Source organism: Lonchura striata, chromosome 3 (genome assembly GCF_046129695.1).
Source record: "Lonchura striata isolate bLonStr1 chromosome 3, bLonStr1.mat, whole genome shotgun sequence".
Taxonomy (NCBI): Eukaryota; Metazoa; Chordata; class Aves; order Passeriformes; family Estrildidae; genus Lonchura; species Lonchura striata.
Genome location: NC_134605.1, coordinates 47752736 through 47774158, shown reverse-complemented (window position 1 = coordinate 47774158; position 21423 = coordinate 47752736). Strand labels below are relative to the sequence as shown.

General features: G+C 38.7%; 1 protein-coding gene across 1 annotated transcript; it reads left to right on the top strand.

Moving 5' to 3' along the window:
• Positions 1-1809: 1809 nt before the first annotated feature.
• On the top strand, positions 1810-3766 carry MAP1LC3C (microtubule associated protein 1 light chain 3 gamma). The gene is made up of 4 exons (XM_021527182.3): positions 1810-1867; positions 1950-2005; positions 2125-2231; positions 3230-3766. Exons 1-4 carry the CDS (start codon positions 1810-1812, stop codon positions 3438-3440), a joined length of 432 nt encoding a protein of 143 aa, XP_021382857.1. The 3' UTR covers positions 3441-3766.
• Positions 3767-21423: the final 17657 nt, after the last annotated feature.

The following is a 21423-nucleotide window of genomic DNA, read 5'->3' as shown; positions in this document are numbered from 1 at the left end:
CTGCAGTGAGAGGTGACACAGGAAGCAGAGCATGGGTATAGATAGCAGGTTCCCTCTTCTCTACACAAGGTGGATCACAGCTCTTTCTACTGAATCTACTAGGTAGAACCAGAACGAGGGTGTGGGAAAACCGATACACTTCCTGAACAGCTTTGGAAAGCCCCATGCTTGACCACAGTTCCAAAGAAACACTCTGTGATCTCCACACATCCTCCTGTCTCCTACAGGCTTTGTTCCTGTGCTGTCCATGCAGTTTCTTTACTCTTCAAATTATTCCTATTTTCCTTCATCTTCTTAGATACAACTCACCATACTGAGTTAAGGCACTATGTCAATTCTCTGGCACACATCCTCCTTCACTTAGCCTTCCTCAGTCTCTCACCTCACCTCTATTCAAAAACCCTTAAACTAGACCTAGCTACTCTAAGCCAATCCCTGGGCTTACCTCCCCTCATGCAAAGATCAAATCATAGGGATGAGCTGGACTCAAACCATTCTAGCATAGGCTCAAGGCCTTTCTCAAAGTTCAGAGCTCTTGCCTATGAGTCCCTCAAAGCCAAGTATCTACTCTGCAAAATAAAATTTGTGCTGCCACGTGGGGGAGCTTGTGCTGTGGCTGATGCTCATCGCTTCCAGATCAAGAGAAAAGGACAGCTCAGCAGCCTTAAGGACTGCAGCCACTGCAAACTCTGTTCTGGAGAGGCTGTTTGAAAAACCTGACACGTGTAGATAGTACACAGACACTTTAATAAAGACGTTCCTTTTCAAAATTATCTTGGGTGACAGTAATTGACTTTGCCATAGCTTGTAAACTGTAAGTTGTAAAAATTTGCAAATTCTAGTTGCCCTTAACCTGGTAAAATAATAGAGTTTAGACTGGAAAATACCTGTAAGATCCTTGAGTTTATCCATTAACTAGCACTGTCAAATCCATCACTAAATCACGTCCCTAAGCACCATATCAACTAGATCATGATCAGAATGATAGATAAAATAAAATGAAAATTCCTATATTTTAAAGGGATAAGCAAAGCAAACAAGTAATAGGGCTCAGTTCCAGACCCCCACTGAGATGATTTATAAACACAACCACCAGACTGGAGTCAACTTTAGCCCTTGCTGAGCCATCTTCATCTGCAAAGCCGTCTTGACAGCTGAAGCAAACTCAGGTGAACCAGCAATCCAAAAGGCAAGGAATCATACTTACCAAATAGATGGACTTGAAGTCTTCTTGAAACCCCTTAAAATCACAACTGTGCCTCAGAGACAAAACCAGAGCTAAAACTCAGCTCTCGAGAAAATAAGCAGTCTGGTAGCCTGAGGAGATGAAAAATGACAGGGGCGGGTGGTTGGGTTTTTGGGTGGAGGTAGTTTTTTTTGTTTGCTTTTGGAGTTTTTTGTGTACGTGGAGTAGATTGTCTCGTTCTCTTTTCAAACCAAAGACATCGCTTGAAAGCTGTTTGTCGGTATGAAGAAGGCTGCTCACGTGGAAAGGGAAGACAGCTGGGGGCCACTCCAGCCGTGAGCTGCACCCCTGAACCACTGGGCAGGCTAGACCAAGCCCTCTCACGAAGCACGGCAGCGTCCCGGAGCCAGAACAGCGCGCTGCGGGGCGGCCGGGAGGGGCGGGCTCGGCGGCCGCGCCTCCCCCGGGCGGGGCGGGGCCGGGCGGTCCCGGGCCGGGCCGGGCGGGGCGGGGCCGGGCCGGGCGGGGCGGGGCCGGGCCGGGCGGGGCGGGGCCGGGCCGGGCGGTGCCGCTCCGTGCGAGGCGCGGGCCGGCGGGCGCAGCGGCGGCCCCGAGGCGGGAGGATGCGGGCGGCGCCCGGCGCGCAGCCGGACCGGCCCTTCAAGCTCAGGAAGAGTCTCGGTAGGGGCGCCGGGGGCGCGGAGGGCTGCGCGGGTCGCAGGGGCTGCGCGCACACGTAACGCTTCTCTTCTCTGCCCCGCAGCCACCCGGCGGGAAGAAGTAGCAGGGATCCGAGCCAAGTTCCCGACCAAAATCCCGGTAAATCTCTGGTTTGTTATCGGAGCTTGTTGCCGCTGTTTAAGGAAAGAAGCGTGTGAGGGGAGGGAAAAGGATATGGATATTTTAGGTTTTGCTAAGTGTGACTCTAATTAAAACAGGTAATTGTTGAGAGGTACCATAAAGAGAAATACCTTCCTCTCTTGGACAAAACCAAGTTTCTGGTTCCCGAGGAGCTGACCATGGCACAGTTCATAACCATCATCAGGTGGGTAGTGCATACTACTTGTTTGGATTTGCACCTGGACTTGGCTGCTGTTCCCAGGGAAGGTATTTCCTAGTGTGCTGCTGGGGACATCTTGCTTCCTTTGGTGGGTGGGAGGATAACACTAAAGGTGTTAGTAGTGTAATGGCTTCCTTCTCTTGCAAGTGTTTGAAGATAATAAACAGATGTTTTCATAGGTGCATTTGTGTGAAAAATGTGGTCTTTTTTGGGTTCATAGTCCCCTCCCTTCTCTGTAATTGTAGTGAAAAAAGACTATGTAAGACTCTTGTTCTGCTCTTTTCCTGCCTCATGGACTTGATACTGGGGCTCTGTGATCTTGTTCTGCTTATGACTCCCACTGCCTTGCTCTCTTAGTGCACCTAGCTGAATTAGCTTAAGTTCAAAGCAGCTCTTGAATGTGAGCAAAATGAAATGTTCTAAATTATTCTTTGTGAAACAAAGTCGCCCAAAATACTCAGTGGTATTTTCTGACAAAATGTGAAAGCTATGTTTTTCAGCATACTTTTTGAAGTATAGAAAAAGATCTTTCTAGATTGTAACTTCTGTAAAAGATGCTTTTGGCTCTTGGTCAACTTAGATTGTAATCCTTGCATGTAATGTCTCTGAAAAAGACTTGTTTTTTGAAGGTAGACTTTATAGTAAATGTAACAGACTGGAGCTGGACTCCTTTACAAAATCTGCACTATGGAAGCTTTTGGTTTCTTCTTTGGTTACTCACACTTTTTCCTGGTAACTGGGATCTCCAAGCTCATGCTCGGTAGCACCTTTGGTGTAGCCATGTAAGCCTTTCCTCAGAGCACAGGCCTTTGAGCTTCCAGTTAAGTTCCTGCTGATGGAAGAATGTAACAATAACTTTACACAGCATTTCTTGTACCTACTTCATGCAACTGCTCTGCTTAATGCATGTCATAGACTGAAGTTGAAATCATATTCAGCTTGCTAATGTTTAATCCTCTTTTTCTCCTCTCTTTTTCAATTAGAAGTAGGATGGCTCTTACAGCTACACAAGCTTTCTACCTGCTGGTGAACAACAAAAGCCTAGCCAGTATGTCCTTGACAATGGCAGAAGTGTACAGGGACTACAAAGATGAAGATGGCTTTGTGTATATGACCTATGCTTCCCAGGAGATGTTTGGATGCTTATTACCCACTGCCCAAGGGAAAACCATGGAATGCTTTCAGAAAATCTAAGATTGGGTTCATATGCTGCAGCAAAGCAGTTTGCTCTGAATCATGCCTGTGACATGAACCTCGGAGATACTCCTTCCAGTGTGAGCTCTTGAGCTCTGTAGTGGGAGTTATGATCCAAAAGCTGGCAGGACCAGCTTAAGACAGAAATGGTGGTACACTTTCCTTAGGTAATAATTTGGATATATATTTTTATATTTGAAGACACTATGGGTTAGGTTTTTTTCTTTTGAACTGCACCTCCACTGCTTTGCAATATCAGTCTTTGTTGTCAAACTGATTTTTAAGGTTTCCTGAAAGCCTAAGAGAAAAATAAAGAACCTTTTAAGTATTGAGTTGAATATTATTTTTAATCTGGGGAAAGACTCTAAAAATTTGTCTAGGAGAAGCTCCTATAATAATTTTGGGAATCAATGCTTTTTAAATGAAACACTGCTTGCACAGCTACTCTGAACTTTTGAACAAAGTATCAGTTTTAAGTTGTGTCACCCATGAGCAAAGCCATAGCATGAAAAGTTCATTAAGATAGGTATCTGGGCTGTGAGATTAAGTAGTAGTGCCAGAGCAGTGTAGAGTTTAACACCCAAATAAACTGTCAGCTGTTACAGAAAACACTCTCTGTGGTATAGATAACTATTTAAATAAGCAACCTGATTGCTAATTAGCATAACTGAAATGCAGATAGCAGGATTTGAATGGTAATAAAGTTTCAAGAGTTATTTTCTTGCTACTGAATTTTGCTAGCATGGTTACTCTAGATACTGTCATATCCATTCCCCTACAGGCATATCCTGAAGGACTTTGGTGAGCCTTCTCTCAAAAACAGAGACAAATCATGTACTTTGTGATTAAGAGATATTCCAGTGTTTCTGGAAAATGTTGAAAATATAAAAAAAAACATGTAGTAAAATGTTGATTCATCTTAATGTACAGGCTTGGTTCCTATAAACATGTATTAAAGGAACACTTGACATGAGCCTTATTCTGAAGTATAGCTCAAGCTGCCTTCCTTGTATGTGAGGAATGTATTAGAAAGCTGGAAATGCTCTGATCATGCATGATCAACTAAAAACACCAAGTAATTTAAATATCTGTCACAGTTTGCAGTTTGTTAATCAACCTCTGGCAGACTCAGTTTAGGGTTGGTCAAATTGTTACAATATGATGCAATTCTTCTGTTCAGCACTAAACTGCAGAATTATTAATGTAGGAATAACTAGACTGCAAAGAAAGAAGTGTTGACAGTATTTAAGTTATGCTTAAGGAAGGAATGTGTGTGTAAGCTTTTTGCAGTGGTTCTCTTGCATTAATAATCTCTTGAATATGAAGTTCTGAGCAGATCTGGGTTTGAGCCTCTAAACCAGGGGTTTTAGAGGAGTACCTGCTGTAGTGGAGGTGATGTTTGCCAACTCGTGTTTCATGAGCTGAGGAACAAAGAAATCATTGAACTGACCTGTGGAAAGGATAAGGCTGTGTTGGTATAGGTTATAAAAACATGCGAGCTTTGGGATGCCAGAATCAGTCCCTTGGATATATTTCACTTACCCTTGTAATGGAAACAGTTTCCACTGCAGAAATTGAAGTCCAATAGTCATTTGTCACCAGCCCTTCAGGGAAGCAGAGACACCTGCTTGGCAGGAGCACCATAAAGAAATGCTGAACAGCTGTGGGAACCTTGGGGTGGGAGGAGCAAGGGGAGACTTCCTGTGTTGAAGCTCTCTTGCCAGCCAGAGTTGGGCTAATATTTTGCTTCAATGGCTCCTCTGTCTTCCTGTCTTGTCTAATACTTGGTATATGAAGAGAGAAGCACTACAGTTTCTTGGCTGGAACAATTTTGTCTGACAGCCAACTTTCTTTGGTTTGTAATGCAGTGGCTGAGGTGTAAGTGTTGATCCCTCCAGCATTTATTAACATTAGGGTATGGTGTCTACAGGCGGAGTCACAGATCTAGCCCAAAAAGTTGCACAAGAAGAATGTCACTTGCAGGTAAAGAGCATCATTATAAACTTGTTTAAACTGGCCTGATGAACCTAGAAATAAGTCCTGTGAACTGGGAAAGGATCATTGGGTAATAGTAATAGACCTGCTTTTCTATCAGATGTTGAAGTTAGGATATTAACTATCAAAGACAGTTTTCACAAAATCTTAAAATAATAAACTAGGAGTTACATGCCCAAATAAATATGTTGTCTTGCTTGTGGAATTGCCTTGGTATGATTAGAAGATTTGAATTTAGCTTATTCTCTCTTGAAGTGCAAAAAACAAGGATTAGAAAAGAAGCAAACAGAAAAACTGCTCAGACTGACATATGCAACTGAGATAGCTGCAGCTACTTCCAATGTAGCTGTTGTTTGAAGAGCTAATATTTACTCAAGCAAATAATTACTGATTAGAAAGAGGTATATTTTTTCCAATGGAGGACACAATGTTGTGTTAAGCAGATTTTATACTTCTTTTCAATGTGCCACTAATGTAAAAAGAGATGGCAGAGGTGCCATTTGTTTTTAAAAGTTTTATCTTCATGATATGGAGTTGTATTCATTAATATCAAAGATATCCACCAGAGAACAGAAAACATTCTGAGGATACTTCTGTTTCTTCCATAGCCTACCAGCTCAATGCCAGAAGATGCTCAGTGCTCTGGCTTCAAATATAAACCAAATCAATCTGAAGGATATGGAATATTAGAGTGATATGAGGGCCTTTCTGGAACAGTGATCCTTAAGGGAAGTATGTCCTACAGCCATCTACAACCTGTGCACAATGCTTTATGGAGTGCAAATTGAACATTTGTTGCTGCAAGGCAAACATGATAACCTCAGCTTGGGCTTTAGCACACATAAGCAACATCAGGAGCTTTCCAAACTGGATTTTAAAATTACTTAATGTTGTGTTTATATTGGTAGAATAAATAAATGAATGGGAATGCTAATCTTCTTGTTCAAGGCAGTAACACTTGTGAACTTAGATGGGCTTTTTATTGTTTTCCCATGCTAACTATTTCCAGATGGTGGTTGTTTCAGGATAAAAATATTTCAATATTTAACACACAATAAGTGACAGATGGTGTCCCCTGCTGCAAATAAGTTGCTTTGTTTAGGTAAGATACAGTAATTAAGAAGGTAAAATGAGATAATAGGACAGAATATTTTATCTTCAGCATCAAATTACCCTGCTATATTCTTCTTTCAAGAAAGCCTGTAGAGAAATTATAGGGAGAAAATAGAACCTAAACAGGAGAGAAACTTTTTTTTGAAAGCCAGCGTTTTAACTTACGCACTATGAAGTGGAAGTGGGAAGAGTGGAAGGGTTTCTATGGAAAACCTCCAAGGGATCCCTGAAGGTGACTGAGAAATGTGATTCCCTATGTTACAGTTCCAATATGCAAAACTAGTAATGGCATACATACTTCCCTCAAGAACAACTGTTCCAGAAATATTTTGAGACAAATCTCCTGAATCTTAAAATAGCCCCTTTTTGTCATAGTTTTGAATCAACCCATAAGAGACAGAGAATAAAAAACCAAGAGCAACAAAAACAAAACAAAAAACGCACAAACAAACCAACCCAAAACCAGACTTCTGCCTATAAATATGTGCTTAGTTTCTTTAGCTTTCCTAAGGTGCTTTGTTGTTTTATAGTGTTAGCTCTACCCAATTCTCTCCCCTTATGATTTTGGATTGTTTCTTAGGAGTTTAAGTTCGCTACTACTTGTTCCTGTACAGCCCACAACATGCAAGGGCAGTTAGGTCCTACAATAAATCACAGTCTGGCCCTAGTTTAGTGGGACATGAATATAACTTGAATGAAATTAATAATGCCCTTAAAGCTTCTCCCCAGAAAGTCATACCACTCCCTGCCTCCTGTATTTCATGTGGGTGCCTCTCTTACAACTGTAACAGTGGAGTCCAGGTGGGTTTTGAAGAACACAGGGAAAGTCTCAATGCCAGTTCAAAAAGCAGCTCTGTCCTTTTCCGTGCAGTGGCAGACCCTCAGGAGGGAGGGAGTGTGCCTGCCTGGATATACATAGAGCTTCCAGAGCAGGCAGGGACTGAGGAGGGGCTGCCCAGGCCACTCAGCACTTACATCATGTCTGTCAGGGACTGTAAAGGGCCTTTATGAGGCTGCCTATGATTTGTTGCAGGGTGGGCTTGGTTGCTGGTGTTTATTTTTGCAAATATTTCAGGACCCTGCATTTACTTTATTTCTATATATAACAGCATGGTCTGGATCTTAATCAAACCTTCAGCTCAAACCTGTTTTATGTCAGAAATGCAATTGATTGCATGGTCCTTGATGCTGTTGAGCAAGACACGCCTACTAAGTAGACCTACAATTTATTTCTTATTCTCAAAAACAGAGCCAAGACTTTACAGCCTGACAAATGGATTTCCAGGGAAATCTTTAGGTCAGCTAATCAGTGGGTGAGGAAAGGAGAAGAAGTGAGCCAGAGGGTTAAGCATGCATATCAGTGCTCCCACCCAAAGCAGCTGCAACCATGTACTCCTCACAAACCTGCCTGTGACTGCCTGGAAAGCCTGAGCCTCAGTGTGATCTCATTAAGGCAACTATAACACCCATTAGCTTACAAATAGAACTTATGAAAAAGAAAACACATGCTCACAGATAGAGGGTAGACATAGACTTTTCCTGAACAAAACGTGAACTCTGTCAATGGAAAAAACCACACAGAATGGTGCTGAAAGGCAGACATGGCAAATAAAGAAATTCTATTCTTGGTGCTGGCACTACTTCACAAGGCAATTTGGCCCTTACTGAGAAAACGTAAAAACTTCATGTCAAGTGATGGATAGTAGTATGGTCTCTGTCTGACCTTTCTCCTCAGAAATGCTGCATCTGTGCTCAAAAATTAAAAATCAGAGATTTGAGCTGCATATTTGAATGCTGACTGGCTCATTTTCCAGCAGCTTGATGCATTAGTCACCTACAAAATGAAAGAGCCATCAACAGAAAAAACAGCTGCTGTGCTGCAGGTGAGAGAAGAATCACCAGCTTAGTGCAGACACATCTGTGCTGTCTAGACTGTCAGGGTAATCCAAGAATTGCAGGGGTTATGAAGGTAATTTTGCTATTGGAAATTATATTGGTTCTGCTATAAACCTGTCAAAACTGTCAAGAGAGGACTCAGGAGAAACTGCATTTTCCTAGGAGGCAGCTGGCTTTGGTTTAAACCTCAGTTCTTTCAGCCATCCTCTTGCACTCTGACTTTGTTCCCATTCCTTTTTTGGAAAGGGACCAGGCCTTCTGTGTTTGCAGAGCCTGGCTACAGGTTCCAAGACTGCTGAAAATTATAAATAATATGACCTTAGTTGCCATGTGACAAACTTGTACAATAATTCATAACTGTTCTGCTATGGTAATTCAGTCTATGTTGAACCCACAAAATTTGGCTGTGCCTCAGTCACTCAACTTTCTACGCCTCTGTCAGGGCTGGAGCAGCAGTTTAAATGAGATGGCTGTATACATTACTGCTATTTGGGTAACCCCCCTGCTTCCAGTGAATTTTGTTGAGACAAAATTTCTTGAATTAGCTGAAGAACAGCTGCGTGGGTTAGCCTTGCTCACCAACGGGAACCATTTTTCTAGCGGTACAAGAAGATAGGTGAATGAACAGCTTAATTTCATGTCTCAGCTCATCCAGATGATTTTGGCAAAGAAGCAGGATGCCATGCAGTGCAGGCTGGTGAGAGGTGACAACTTTCAGGAGAGGTTTGGTGCAGAGGAGGGTTGTCACAAGAAACTGAGGGGTGGAACTGCTGTTGGTATAGGTAGACCTTGATTATATGGGTCTGCAGGCTAGTCCTTGTCAGGACTTCTTACATAAATCTTCCTTTAAGGAAGATTTCCTTTGTTTCTGACATCCAAGACAGTTGGTCCACTAGGCAAGTGTTGAGCAAGATTATTGTCATGTCCTTCACAGAGAAGCATACTTATAACTCAATGGATAAAGAACGGGGGAGACCCTGCTATGATTCCTTTTTCTCCCTGAAGATATTGAGCCACAAATTCCATACAGTGCATTCCCAATAGCTCCTGTCTCCCTGGACCCAGCACAACAAATTAACTTCTGCTGCCAGAAGTTAGGGCTTTTGTAGGTAAAGCCAGGAGTGACAGGTATGTGGTTACAGGGCTTGAACCCAGCTCCCAAATTAAACTACCAGCCTACCTTCTCCTTCTGAAAATAAACTATGCAACTGCAGGATCTGTGAGATCCAATAGTTTTACTAGTGGAAAATTTAGGCAAAACTCTATAAAATAAATGAAGCAATTCCAGTAGAAGCTGGGACAGGCACTGAAATTAGTGTCAGGAGCCATAAAGGCTGCAGAGCTAAAGCTACCATGTTACAATTCATAGGAGGAAGCACTTATCCATAGCAAGTGGAGAAAAGTAGGAAAGGTCAAGCACTCTAGCAGACACAAAGGATTTTAGGTTTAAGTTTTTGGGAAGTTTTTCTTCAAAATACAGTTTTGCCAAGTATCTTATTTCCTGATTCAAACAAAACTATTTTTCCCCTCATCAAGTTAATTTTACTTAAACTGGTTTGTCAAAAAAGAAAAATCCAAATCTCAATTTACATTATATGGGAGAAAAACCTGTGTAACTGTAATAAAAATTTGCACTAAGTGTGCCAAGAGGCACTCAGGTAACACTGAAAAGCCAAAAGAGAGGTTATTCCATTTTTGATGTCTCATTTTAAAATCAGGTGGAACTTTCTGCTTATTCTCAGCACAGAATTTTTTGTGTTCTGTGGGGTTTTTGGATGTGTTTTGGTTACATATAACCAAGGCACACACACTTCTGGTTAGACTATGTTTTCTGATCTTTCTGAAGTAAGAAAACACTAAATCAAGGCTGCCTTCACTATGTTAGCAAATACTAGAGCAAGAGTACAGCATCACCCTGCTTATCCATGGAATGTGAAGCCCAGTAGATTACTGCTGGCAAACTCTTTGGAAGATGATATAGTCAAATTGAATTTAAAGAAGAGAGTCATACTACAAACTGAATGCTTCAGGGCTGTGTGCACATTATCTTCTCACTTTGATGTAAGGCCTACACTTTTGGAAATCTGTTAACAAACCCTCACTTTTTGTGAGATTAATGCTATAGAGAGTCCAGATTGCAGGGTGAATATCAGGAAATTTGAAAATAAAATCCTTTGGAGAGGACAGAATTTTTCTCTATATTTGTATTTTCTGACCCTGTGACTAGGCCCATGAATACTGTTTCTTATATTTCTGTAATTATCAAAGTCAATGCCACACTGCAGTCTGCTACATAACCTTAATCAATAACTGTGATTTTTTTTGAGCAATGGTATATTAAACAAACAATAAAAAAATAGGTGCTTCAAAGTTATTCTTGGCCTGCTTCTGGGTTACTAGAGGTATTGAATCAGAGATTAACAAAACTCCAGCATCTAGAGCAGGCCAAAATTCAAGGCTCAGACTGATTTCAGTGCTCTTTTCCATTTTATCCCAGTTTTGGTTTTACTAAATTTAAATAAAGAGTGTTTGAACAGTGATTCCAAAACTGTAGAAGTGAGGTCAAAACAAATCCTGGTGCTTTTTGTATTTTGAAGCAAATATGCTAAATTTAATCAGCTACTAAACCCAAATACTTCCATTTACCAGTAGAAGATTTTGTGATATAAAAACAGTGCTTAGACTCACTCTAATGATACCTTTATTTAAACAAATTTTCTTATTTCTGCCATATTCTCAGGTGTGCTCAGAACCAGTTTTGGCTCCAGCATAAATTGCTGAAGAGTGATTTATTTTTGCCTATGAAGTGTGAGCTAAACACTGTGAGAAGACCTATTTCTATAAAATACTGAGAAGAGATGCTTTCTTTATATCTAATTCCTTGATTACTTTGCACGAGAAGTCATGATTGCACTGCAAGGAAACACAAAGGAAGTCTATGTATGCTGGAGGTCTTTCTCCTGACTGAAAGTCTAATCATCTGCTTGACGTCATGGAATTTTACAAAGGTTTAACCAATGTCAGCTCCTGCCTTTTTCTTGTTAATGCTGTTTGCTTCACGTTGGGATTTAATCTCTGGTTAAACAAATCAGAATTTATGGAGTTTACCCCACAAATTGAGAAGTTTCTTCTCTAGTCCCCTTATCCACATACAAAGTACTTGCTAATAGAGCTGGTGCTTATCTAACACCCTTACTCACTATGCCTTCAAAACAAATAAAGATATGAATCCAAAGGCAAAAAAAAAAAAAAAAAATCCATAGACTAGCTAGTCCTGTGTATCTTGTGGGTTTTGAAATAAGAAACACAAAAATATTGGCAAAGATCTTACAGGAAGAATGAAGAGATGAAGAGGGCTGTCATCACTGCCTGGGTACTATTCAAGAGGGATAAATGTAACACCCTACATTAAGACAAGAATAGTCAGCTACATAAATATAGGATGGAAAACAAGTGGCTGGTGGCATTTCTTCTTAAAAGAGCCCATGGAATGTACTGAACCACAAGCTAAGCAGAAGTCAACACTATCATGCTGTTTTGAGAAAAGCAAACACAATACTGAGATATCTAACCAAGAGTAGAGCCTGCAAGATGGGTAAAATATTCCTGTTCTGTGCTATACTCAACAATTGTAGGGCTTTGCCTGAAATACTGTGTATAGTGTACTGCACACCAAGAAGAATATGAACCACTTGAGAATTCAAAGATTATTAATGATAAGAACAAATTTAGTATGACAAAAGTTGCACAAACTGAGGTGGTTTAGCCTCAAGAAGAAAATGCTCAGAAAGGGACATGACATTCCTCACAAATGAAAGGGTCTTTGAAAAGGAAGGGGAAGAATGTCAATGCCCATGTGCCATGGATTACTTACATATTAGAGAGGAGCTTTTTAGACCCTGTCCACCTTCCCATTTGAAACATGGAAGCTCTCTATCTGGATTCTAGTAGTATTCAGAAAGAAACACAATGGCACAATTGCAATTAGAGTAACAGTGATTGAGGAGTATCTCACCATAAATATTTTACAGGGCAACAGACAGTGATAAAAAGTGAAGGTCAGATCACTGTTAGTGGTGCTGTGAAGGTGAGCACATACAGTTAAAACACAACAGCCATGTATAAAATCCAGCTATAGCTGTAACTACAGGAGATGCTGCTGGGCCTTGTAGAAGAATATGAGAATAATCATACAGCGGCCACCACGTGTTGCCAGTCATTAAAAAAAAGGTTAATACAATCCTTTTGATTAGTGTACAGGGAGAAGAATTTTAACTTTACTTCTGCACCTGGCAATGGAATGACTGTTCCTATTGACAGTCTAGTGAGTACAATTCAAGCTTAATGCTACAACTTGGAGAGAGTTCAAAGAATTGTCAAAAGAATGATTCAGGTGTTGGGAAAAAAACCCACCTACTTTACCTATGGATAAGAGATGGCTAAATTACTCTTTTCAAATAGTTTTCTTTCCTTCATAGTTTAGACAGGAAGAATTGGTAATGGGTTCTTCAGTCTAGCAGATGAACGTATGACCTTTGTGTGTCAGCACACTGATTTTTTTGTTTCATTGATACTAGTTTTCTTGCATACTAGAGGTAGGACATGAAAACCAGCAGGCAAAAGGCAATGGGTTATTGGAGAGAAGAAAAAACAAGGCCAATCTTTTCTGGCAGCAGTGCAGGCATCTGGGAGATTAAAGTAACCACATAACAATGGCCTAGGATATCTTGTAATGCATCAGAGGGAATTTAGAACAAAGGCTAACCTAGCATTCTGGATTAATGAGGCCAGGCATTTACAATCTGGTCAAACTGAGGCAAAAGGTCATTTTCTAGAGTTCTCCTCCATAGCAGTGCTAAATAACATTGATAGAATGCATTAGTTTGAGCATTTATCCTCCCTTGTTACCCAGTATATATCACCTTTCCTAAATATTTTCTGATATGTCCAGCTTTACCGTGACCGATTCAAAGCAGAATTTCAAACACTTAACAATTGAAAACAGTAAGGTTTTGTTTGACAAAAATGCAGTCACAAAGTAAAATAAGATACGTTTCTAACTGAAAATAAATCTACCAGATGTTACCATTTTCCAGCAAATGGCATTCACCTTCAGTGGGCCACATGTATAGATAAAAATAAGACTCCACCAATTATCTTTTCTACCATGCTTTTCAGGGATTATTTTGCCTTCCACTGCACAGACACTTTGTGAGCCAGAATCTCTGGTCCAGTCAAGTCAGGTTCTAGGCAACGCTGATGGGTAGGAGCTAAGGTAAGTTTGAATGACATTCAAAGTCCTCAAGTGCTACAACTCCCCAGAATACAGGCCAATACCTGAATTAAACAACAGACATTCATTCTAAGTAATGTGTGGCTTCCCACAGTCCTGAAGTCCAAATATTTAATCTGTCCTGAAAAAAACTTCCCCTAAAAGTCCATTATAAATAATGGATTCTCATGCAGCACAACTGCACGACACCAAATCTATTTTTGTAAAAGGACAAATTGAGCCAGTTGAGTGATTTCACTGGCTAGTGATTTCTTCGAAATAGTTTATCACATATATGAAAATACACTGCATTGCCTCACTTTAGAAGTCATCTTTGTTTTCATTTTTATTAAGTTACAGTGTTTATCTTCATGATTAAACTCCAAAATTTATGAATTCAGTGGCATCATAGAAACCATTGTATATCACCTGTTTTTGTACCTACATATAACCTACATTTCTACAGCCTGCAGCTGCCCAGGAAGGCACCACTACAGAAGTTAATTACACATATACAATATTTAAAGTTGACCCACATGTATTTAAGAGTGGTAGAAAACTCCTATTTCAACCTCTTGATCTCCAACATTCATATAGACACAAGGCACACTCATATCTAAATCCACATCACATATAGATTTAAGTTCTTCAAACTTAAATTAGTGTCATTTAAATAAAAATCCACAAAACAAACTCAAGTATTAATGCTGATTGCTAGAGCATACCAGCATTTCACAACAGCTATAAATGTGGGAGATTGAACATTTTTGCACTATTCCTCCTGCAGGCACAGCTGAGGAATGTTCAGATGCTCTCACCCACAGCTATATTAGGCACATGTCTCAAGTGCAGAAGCAGCTTTATAAGTTATGCTCCAGACAATGGAGGTGTAGACATGTAACTCACTGGACTGATGCATTCTTGTATCGTCTATTCATTTAGTACTGTACAGAACAAATGTGCATCTTTGCCCTCCAGCTGAAATGTAACTGTTCTCAAAGAATATTGTTTTATCACCTGTTTATATGCAAGCTGGGCCAGTTAGGAAGGGCAATGAGATGAATATTTTTTTCTTGGGATTAGGGCGAGTTCTAATTGGCTGGACATTGCTCCTTTTCTTTTTGCACATCTCTATTATTCAACTCCCCTTGTTTAGCTTTTTTGGTGCAGAATCTAAAATAAATCAAGAAGCAGTGGTGTTCCTTGATCTCCTAAAAGCTGATTTTATGTTTACAGTCAACCTTATTGAATTGACATTTCTGGGCTTGTATGTTTATACTATTCCTTTCTGAGCACCTGTGACCCACCGCAGAAGGGCACATTAGTAGTCCTATAATCAAGTTTCATTGTTGATGTAATTTTCAAGGTGCTTTCAGGAATGATGTCTCCTTGTTACAGTGCAGAACTGTGATTCACAGTATCTATGTGCTATTTTTTACTCTCTCACTGGTTTAGAAAACAGTGGCTAATCCTCCAAGCCAGACCAATTAGAGTTTCTATTTAAAAAAAGATGAGGACTGTACCGTTGATCCTTGTTGCACTGAGATCTGTTATTGAGACCTATAAAAGCTAAATGACTGCAACTCAGAATTTACTCTCACTACACTTGTATGTGATAGCACTCTATCAAGCAGGTAAGTACTCCAGAAAACTTGCATCCTTAAGGAGTTAAGAAGGTATGGCACAATATATATTAAGTAAAATACAGTTGTGATGGAGTAACTTCTACCTGCCATATCTGATGATTTCTAGTAGCCCTGTGGGAAAGGGAGCCCAGGTTGATCCTCTTTTCTGACTAGTAAATGGTCTCTTCTAAGTTATCAGGTCTCTAGAAGTACAAATAAAGTAAATATGAGTGATATAAATACTCCTCCTTGCACAGAAAGTATAAAGTTCCATGTTTCAATTCAGAAGGATATGAGCCCAAAATGTCCTTTAACATTTATGATTTTCCAATGTGTATATCTAAATGCAATGTTCTGGTTTACTTATATATATTTATTGTTTAGACCCCTAGAAAGAAGTAGGAATGAAGCAAGAAGACACGGCTGAAAACTGAGGTCCAAAACATTCAGAATTAAAGAATATTGATACAAAAAGGGAAAACCAGTTTCCTCATTAAGGACAAAAAAATTCAAAACAGCTGGTTTAGAAGTTTCTAAAGCCCTTTTCAATTCTGGAGACATTATAGACTCAGAATAGAAAGAGGGTCAGATCTTACACAAAATTAACTACTACAACTGTTAGCAAAACTAATACCTCTGTTCAGTGGCCCACAAAAAGAAAATAATTCAAGTAAAAATTGGGATGGAACCCCTTCCACCCCAGGAGATTTTCTTGCTGGTCTGAAAAATGAAATAAAAACCCAAATGAAAATAAAGTCCTACTACTTATAAACTTTGCACTAATTATGTTCAACTTGGTTGCATTCAGCAAAACTAGTATCCTCTCATGTTAAGTGGACACAACTTACTGCAGGCACTTGTTTAATATAAAAATCTTCCAGACATCCTAGAAAGTTTATTGTCAAGGCTTCTGAATTGGCCTAGAAGTTACAGTTTATATACAGAGTTTACTTGTGCTTTATATCTTTTCAGATACCAGGACTTAATTTTTAAACTGAAAATTAAATGTAGCTAGCTTAATTAAGCATTTAACCAATTTATTTAAGAAAAGTTACTCTAGCCACAAGATTGAAGATCCTCTGCTGTGTACTTTTCATTGCTTGGCTCCCAATCTATAGTTGATGTTTTCTGTTTTGCAGAAACATTGCTCATGGTTTGTGGGCTGACATCCCATCTTTCTTAGCTCTCCCTTCTCTAGACTAAACAATGCCAGTTCCTTCCACCCTCCCTCATAGTGCCTTCTAGACTGCTGCTCATTCTTTCTACTTCTCTCTGAAGTGTCTCCAGGGTGTCTACATTTTTCTTTAAGTATGGTGCCCAAAACAGTACTCCTTGCTACTGGAGAGCGTCAAGGAGAGTGGAATAAGCACTTTACAGACTCTGCATAAAATGTTTGTACTCCAGAACTGCTTTATTTGGCTTAAAATTTGTGATAGTTGGTGGGAGCTTTTTGAAAAGTTCAACTGAATATGTATGTTCAGAGTCTTTCCTTGTGAAAGCTGGGTTCAGATATAGATTTGTGATCAGAGTCCTCAGGCCAAAAATTTGTAAATACATCCTTTTCCCTTATTACAAGGCATGCCAGCAAATCGGGACTAAACTCTGATTTACTGTGCAAAATGGTCCTTATTTTCAGACTCTCAAGCAGGCTCGCAAGATTTTCAGATATGGATGGCAATTATCCTATTTTTTTAATTAACATAGCAATAAATATTACCCAGCTTTCTAGACACAGGTAGTGAGTTGAATCCATAAGAGCCTTGCCTACCAGGAACACACTGAGCACCCAAGACTTCTGAGCCATGTGCACTGTTACACAGTATAAAGCCTTGTTACTGCTCCGTACTTTTAGGCTGAAACACTCTTTCATGAAAGGCAATTAAACAACAGTTAATTGGATTTCACAACTGGCTCTAAAACTTTACACTTAGCAATGTGTTATTTATTATTTATATTTGGATATGAAAATAGTCTTAGTTAATGCTCTAGACCACTGTAGTCTAAATATTAATTCTAATAATTGGTAATACCTCCCCATCTCTTACTTTGCTGTGTTGCCTTAAATTGTGCTGTATTTTTTGAAGAGGATTCAGAACAGACCCTAATGAAGTTTTCTACCAGAATTTGAAGGATTTTGTTTTTCAAATACTTGCCAGAGGACAGTGGTCTATTACACTTGGTACTGGGCAAACATGAAACAAATTCTGCAAGTTGGGCTGTTTTTTTTGTAACACCTGTGTTGATCCACAGAAGTCAGTGAGTCTCAGGTAAAAAAGAACTTCCTCAGGCATCTAGTCTCATAGTGCTTAATTATAGCTGTGTAACTCTGCATGGGAAAATAAAAATGAGGCTGCACATCAAATATTGTCCTTTGCTGTAGAGGAGGAGAGGTAGAGTAAGTATATTTTAAATTACTGTTCCACTTTCATGCCATCACTATGAAGCAAGTCTAAAACTTGAAAGCAGGAATGAAAACAAATTCTTAGCTGTAAAGTTTAGTAGTCAGTGTTCCCTTGAAGACAAATAGTGACGTCAGTGAACTAACTTCAAGGTCGAGTAAATAAGATTAGAATAATAAACTCTAACCTCAGAAACTACAGAAATCTTCAGTGGACTGTTCTGAAGACAGATCAAACAATTATTAATTTTGGGGAAATTCCTATTGCAGACTATTTTAACTTTTTCAGAAAATCCACAAAATTCCTTCTCTCCATGTGCCACTGCTGGCATATATATAAATGTGGGCTAGGGCAAAGAAGGGAAGTCTTTCATCTTGTTTTTGCTGAGGAAATAGCATAATGGCAGTCAAAAAAGAAAAAACAAAAAAAATAACTAACCCCAAAACTACACTTTGACTACTCTAACTTATCTGTTATGTAAAGCTTTTATGTGTTTTAAGGAATTGTTTAAAAAAGAAACCCGAGGATATGCAAAAGACTCATTAATACAAATATGGTGATATTTATATGTAGTTTGTATTTATTCAGCTAAGCACTGCCAGTATATATGCTTTTTTTCTTCTTCAATGCCAGCTGAAATTTGACTTAAAAATACTGACCAGAACAGAGGAGCATAATGTTCTTGCATGCCTGAAGATATTAAATCTTGTGAAATCAAAGTGGGCAAAATCCACATTAACATTAAAAAAAAAAAAGACAGTCTCTTGATCTTTACTGTCAGACAGAAAATTTTCCAACAGATATCACTTCAGGATTCTGGCACTGGCAAAATGTGCATGCCAGACACAGGAAACCAATAAAATCAAGACAAACCACAGAAACTTCCAAAATGGTATCATTTTTATAGTTTAATGAGAAGATGGATGTTCTTACTGTGACTGACCTCCAGGAAGCAGACTTTTAAGCCAATACAAATATTAGCTTATTTAAGCCTCTGAACATACATATCATATTAGACACAGGACAATCCAGCTTAGTTTTGATCAGATTTTAGACCATTAACTGAATTCTACTTTGCTTAGCAATTTACCTTATTAAAAAAAAAAAACCAAACAAAAATCCCCTAACAAAGACCCCCCAAAAATGTGCAATGTTTTCTTGCATTTAGCAACCATAATCTTAGAAGTCAGTGTTCTCTATATTTAAACTAAAAATTATTTATAAATCTGTACTAATGTTTAGTTCTACCTAAAACTTTTTAAAAATGTTCACTGTAATTCAGGTGAACATTGAAAGTCATTGTGTTTGCTAATGAAAATGGTTTTAATACGCTAAAGTTAGCATTAGCTAATTTAAAATCTTCATTGGAGAAAAAATGGTGAGGTGAAATATCTAAAATTGTATTTAGTTTAACAGAATTAGCTGTTAAAAAAGGATGCTAACAGCTGCTAATTGACCTCAAACATCCTTATTCACATGGATTCATAAAAATAACTCTACTCTATTGATTTGTATGAGAAAGAATAAAACTATTTAAGCAGAAATACTCAGTTGAATTTGAACAAGTTACCTATAGTTTCAAAACCATGACTGGATTTGGATGATCACGCTCTCACATTAATTCTCTGTGATTTATAGGTCATATGAGAATTCTGATGAAAGAATGGCCAGCCAGCACTTTCAAAAGTGAAACTTGATTAGATCACCATTAGTAAATTTAGTTTTTCTGGGCCAGATTTACCCTTTTAATATAGTATAGCAATGCCATCAATTTTGTAAGAATAGTCTGAAGTCCTGCTGATAAAATTAGAAATATTAGTTTTAGATATTAAAAAAGGTACACTTAGTATTTTATGAGATTATAAAGCAAGCAACACAGTTATGCCCCTCTTTGTCATTTGCTTTCAATTCCTTCTACTCACTTCTTGTTTTCCAACTACCCAAATCTTAAATTGCCTGCGCTTTTTTAAAATCACCAAACTCTTCTTGTTTTTGTTTTTTTTTTCATTGTGTTATATTTTATCCTCCCCAGGCCATCATAACCTGTAATAATTTCTCCTATTCTGATACTTAATTTTTACTATTCCTACCCTATTAAACTCAGGAATAAAGTCTTGCACCAATTCACTTGCATTTATGTTATTGTACCTTTCACAGAGTAAACACCAACACAATAACTCCACATTAGAAGTATAAACCTTAAATGCTGTTGTATGCTTACACATATTATATATTTACATCCAATGTAACAGATGCCTCTATTCCTGGAAAGAATCCTCTGTAATGTGAAGTCAGTACACCCAAGACCTCCAAATACAAATCAGGAACTATACAGAAGTATTTTTAAGAAATCTGCTTTAAGAACATACAATGTAGCTGTCACAAAAGATAATCCCTTTAAAATCACCTGTCCTTGCTAGCACAAAAACAAGTAGTCTGTCTTTTATGATGATCCACTAAAGCAGGAACAGGTGGCCCTTTGATTGAAGGGGCAGGAAAAAGGCAAGGATGCACTGTATAAAAAACCTTGCAACTCCCACAACCAATAAATAAGAAATGGATGAAAATAGACTTTTTCTGTTTTCCCTTCAAAGACTCATTCTGTCATTTTTATTATATTTGTAGGAACACATAAAAAATTCATCCTAGGTAACAGTTCTATGAGTAGAAATACAAACATTTATCCTTGGCCTAGATTTGTAACATCATACCTGGCAGTTATCACTGAAGATCAACATTAAAATACTGCTTTTCTGTGTTAGAAATTTTCTAGTGGTGCACATATGAGAGAAAGCCTGTCCTAGAGCATCATTGCCTCAATTCCTTGTTTTCCATATTTTCAACACAAATATAGAAATAGGAGGGCTGATCCCACAAATTTGGGGATCAAATTTTTCTTTTAAGCAGCTTCTTTGTAATTTAATTTAGCTGCTCACTTCAGTTTCATAGATGGAAATTCTCTTAGGGAAAAAAAGTACATTGCAACCTTAAAACCTCTGCTTCTCATAGGTAATTTCGAACTTGAAACTCCTGCAAAAAGCTCAAAGGCTGAGGGAGAGCATTAATCTCAGGAATGGAAAATATATATTTCACAGGTTAAGATATCTTTTTGAACCTTCATCTGCTGCAGAAATACTATCCATTCCTAAAAACAGGAAAGTTGCAAACATACCTTTACAATGATTCAAATCCTGATTTGCAAGGTAGAAATCTGAAATTCCATCATACTATTTCATGGTAATTGAGTCAAAGACAGCAATGGCTCTAGTCTCCTGCATTCTATTCCTTTGAATACTGAAGCTTGGCCTGTTGTGATGACAATGTTATTTTGTAACCCTGCCTCTGAGGACCAGCATTTTGGGTGTCTGCTGTTGAAGAATATAAACGTGAAATAGAGATGTTAAACAGAAGACTACATTATATTTTTTTGGATTGCATTCTATTAATGTGAGAATTTGGGGACCAGATATTTGTGATATTTCTTTCTGCAGACACCCAGTTATTCCTACCACCAACACAACTGAACAAAACAGAAAAAGTGTCAAGAGAGCAAATCTTACCTCATAGTGAAAAGAAATAGATATCAGACTGCTGGAAGTATACTGCAGACTGTTACGCACACTTAACAGCAGTTTTAAACCTGTATTGAAGCCAAATTATCCTCAAGAGTAAAAAAGAAAGAG

Bases quoted from the DNA above. Each gene is read 5' to 3' on its own strand.
- MAP1LC3C (XM_021527182.3), top strand. From the start codon at position 1,810: ATGCGGGCGGCGCCCGGCGCGCAGCCGGACCGGCCCTTCAAGCTCAGG. The intron at 2,006-2,124 runs GTAAATCTCTGG...TAATTAAAACAG, and splicing joins AGTTCCCGACCAAAATCCCG to GTAATTGTTGAGAGGTACCA. The intron at 2,232-3,229 runs GTGGGTAGTGCA...TTTTTCAATTAG, and splicing joins CAGTTCATAACCATCATCAG to AAGTAGGATGGCTCTTACAG.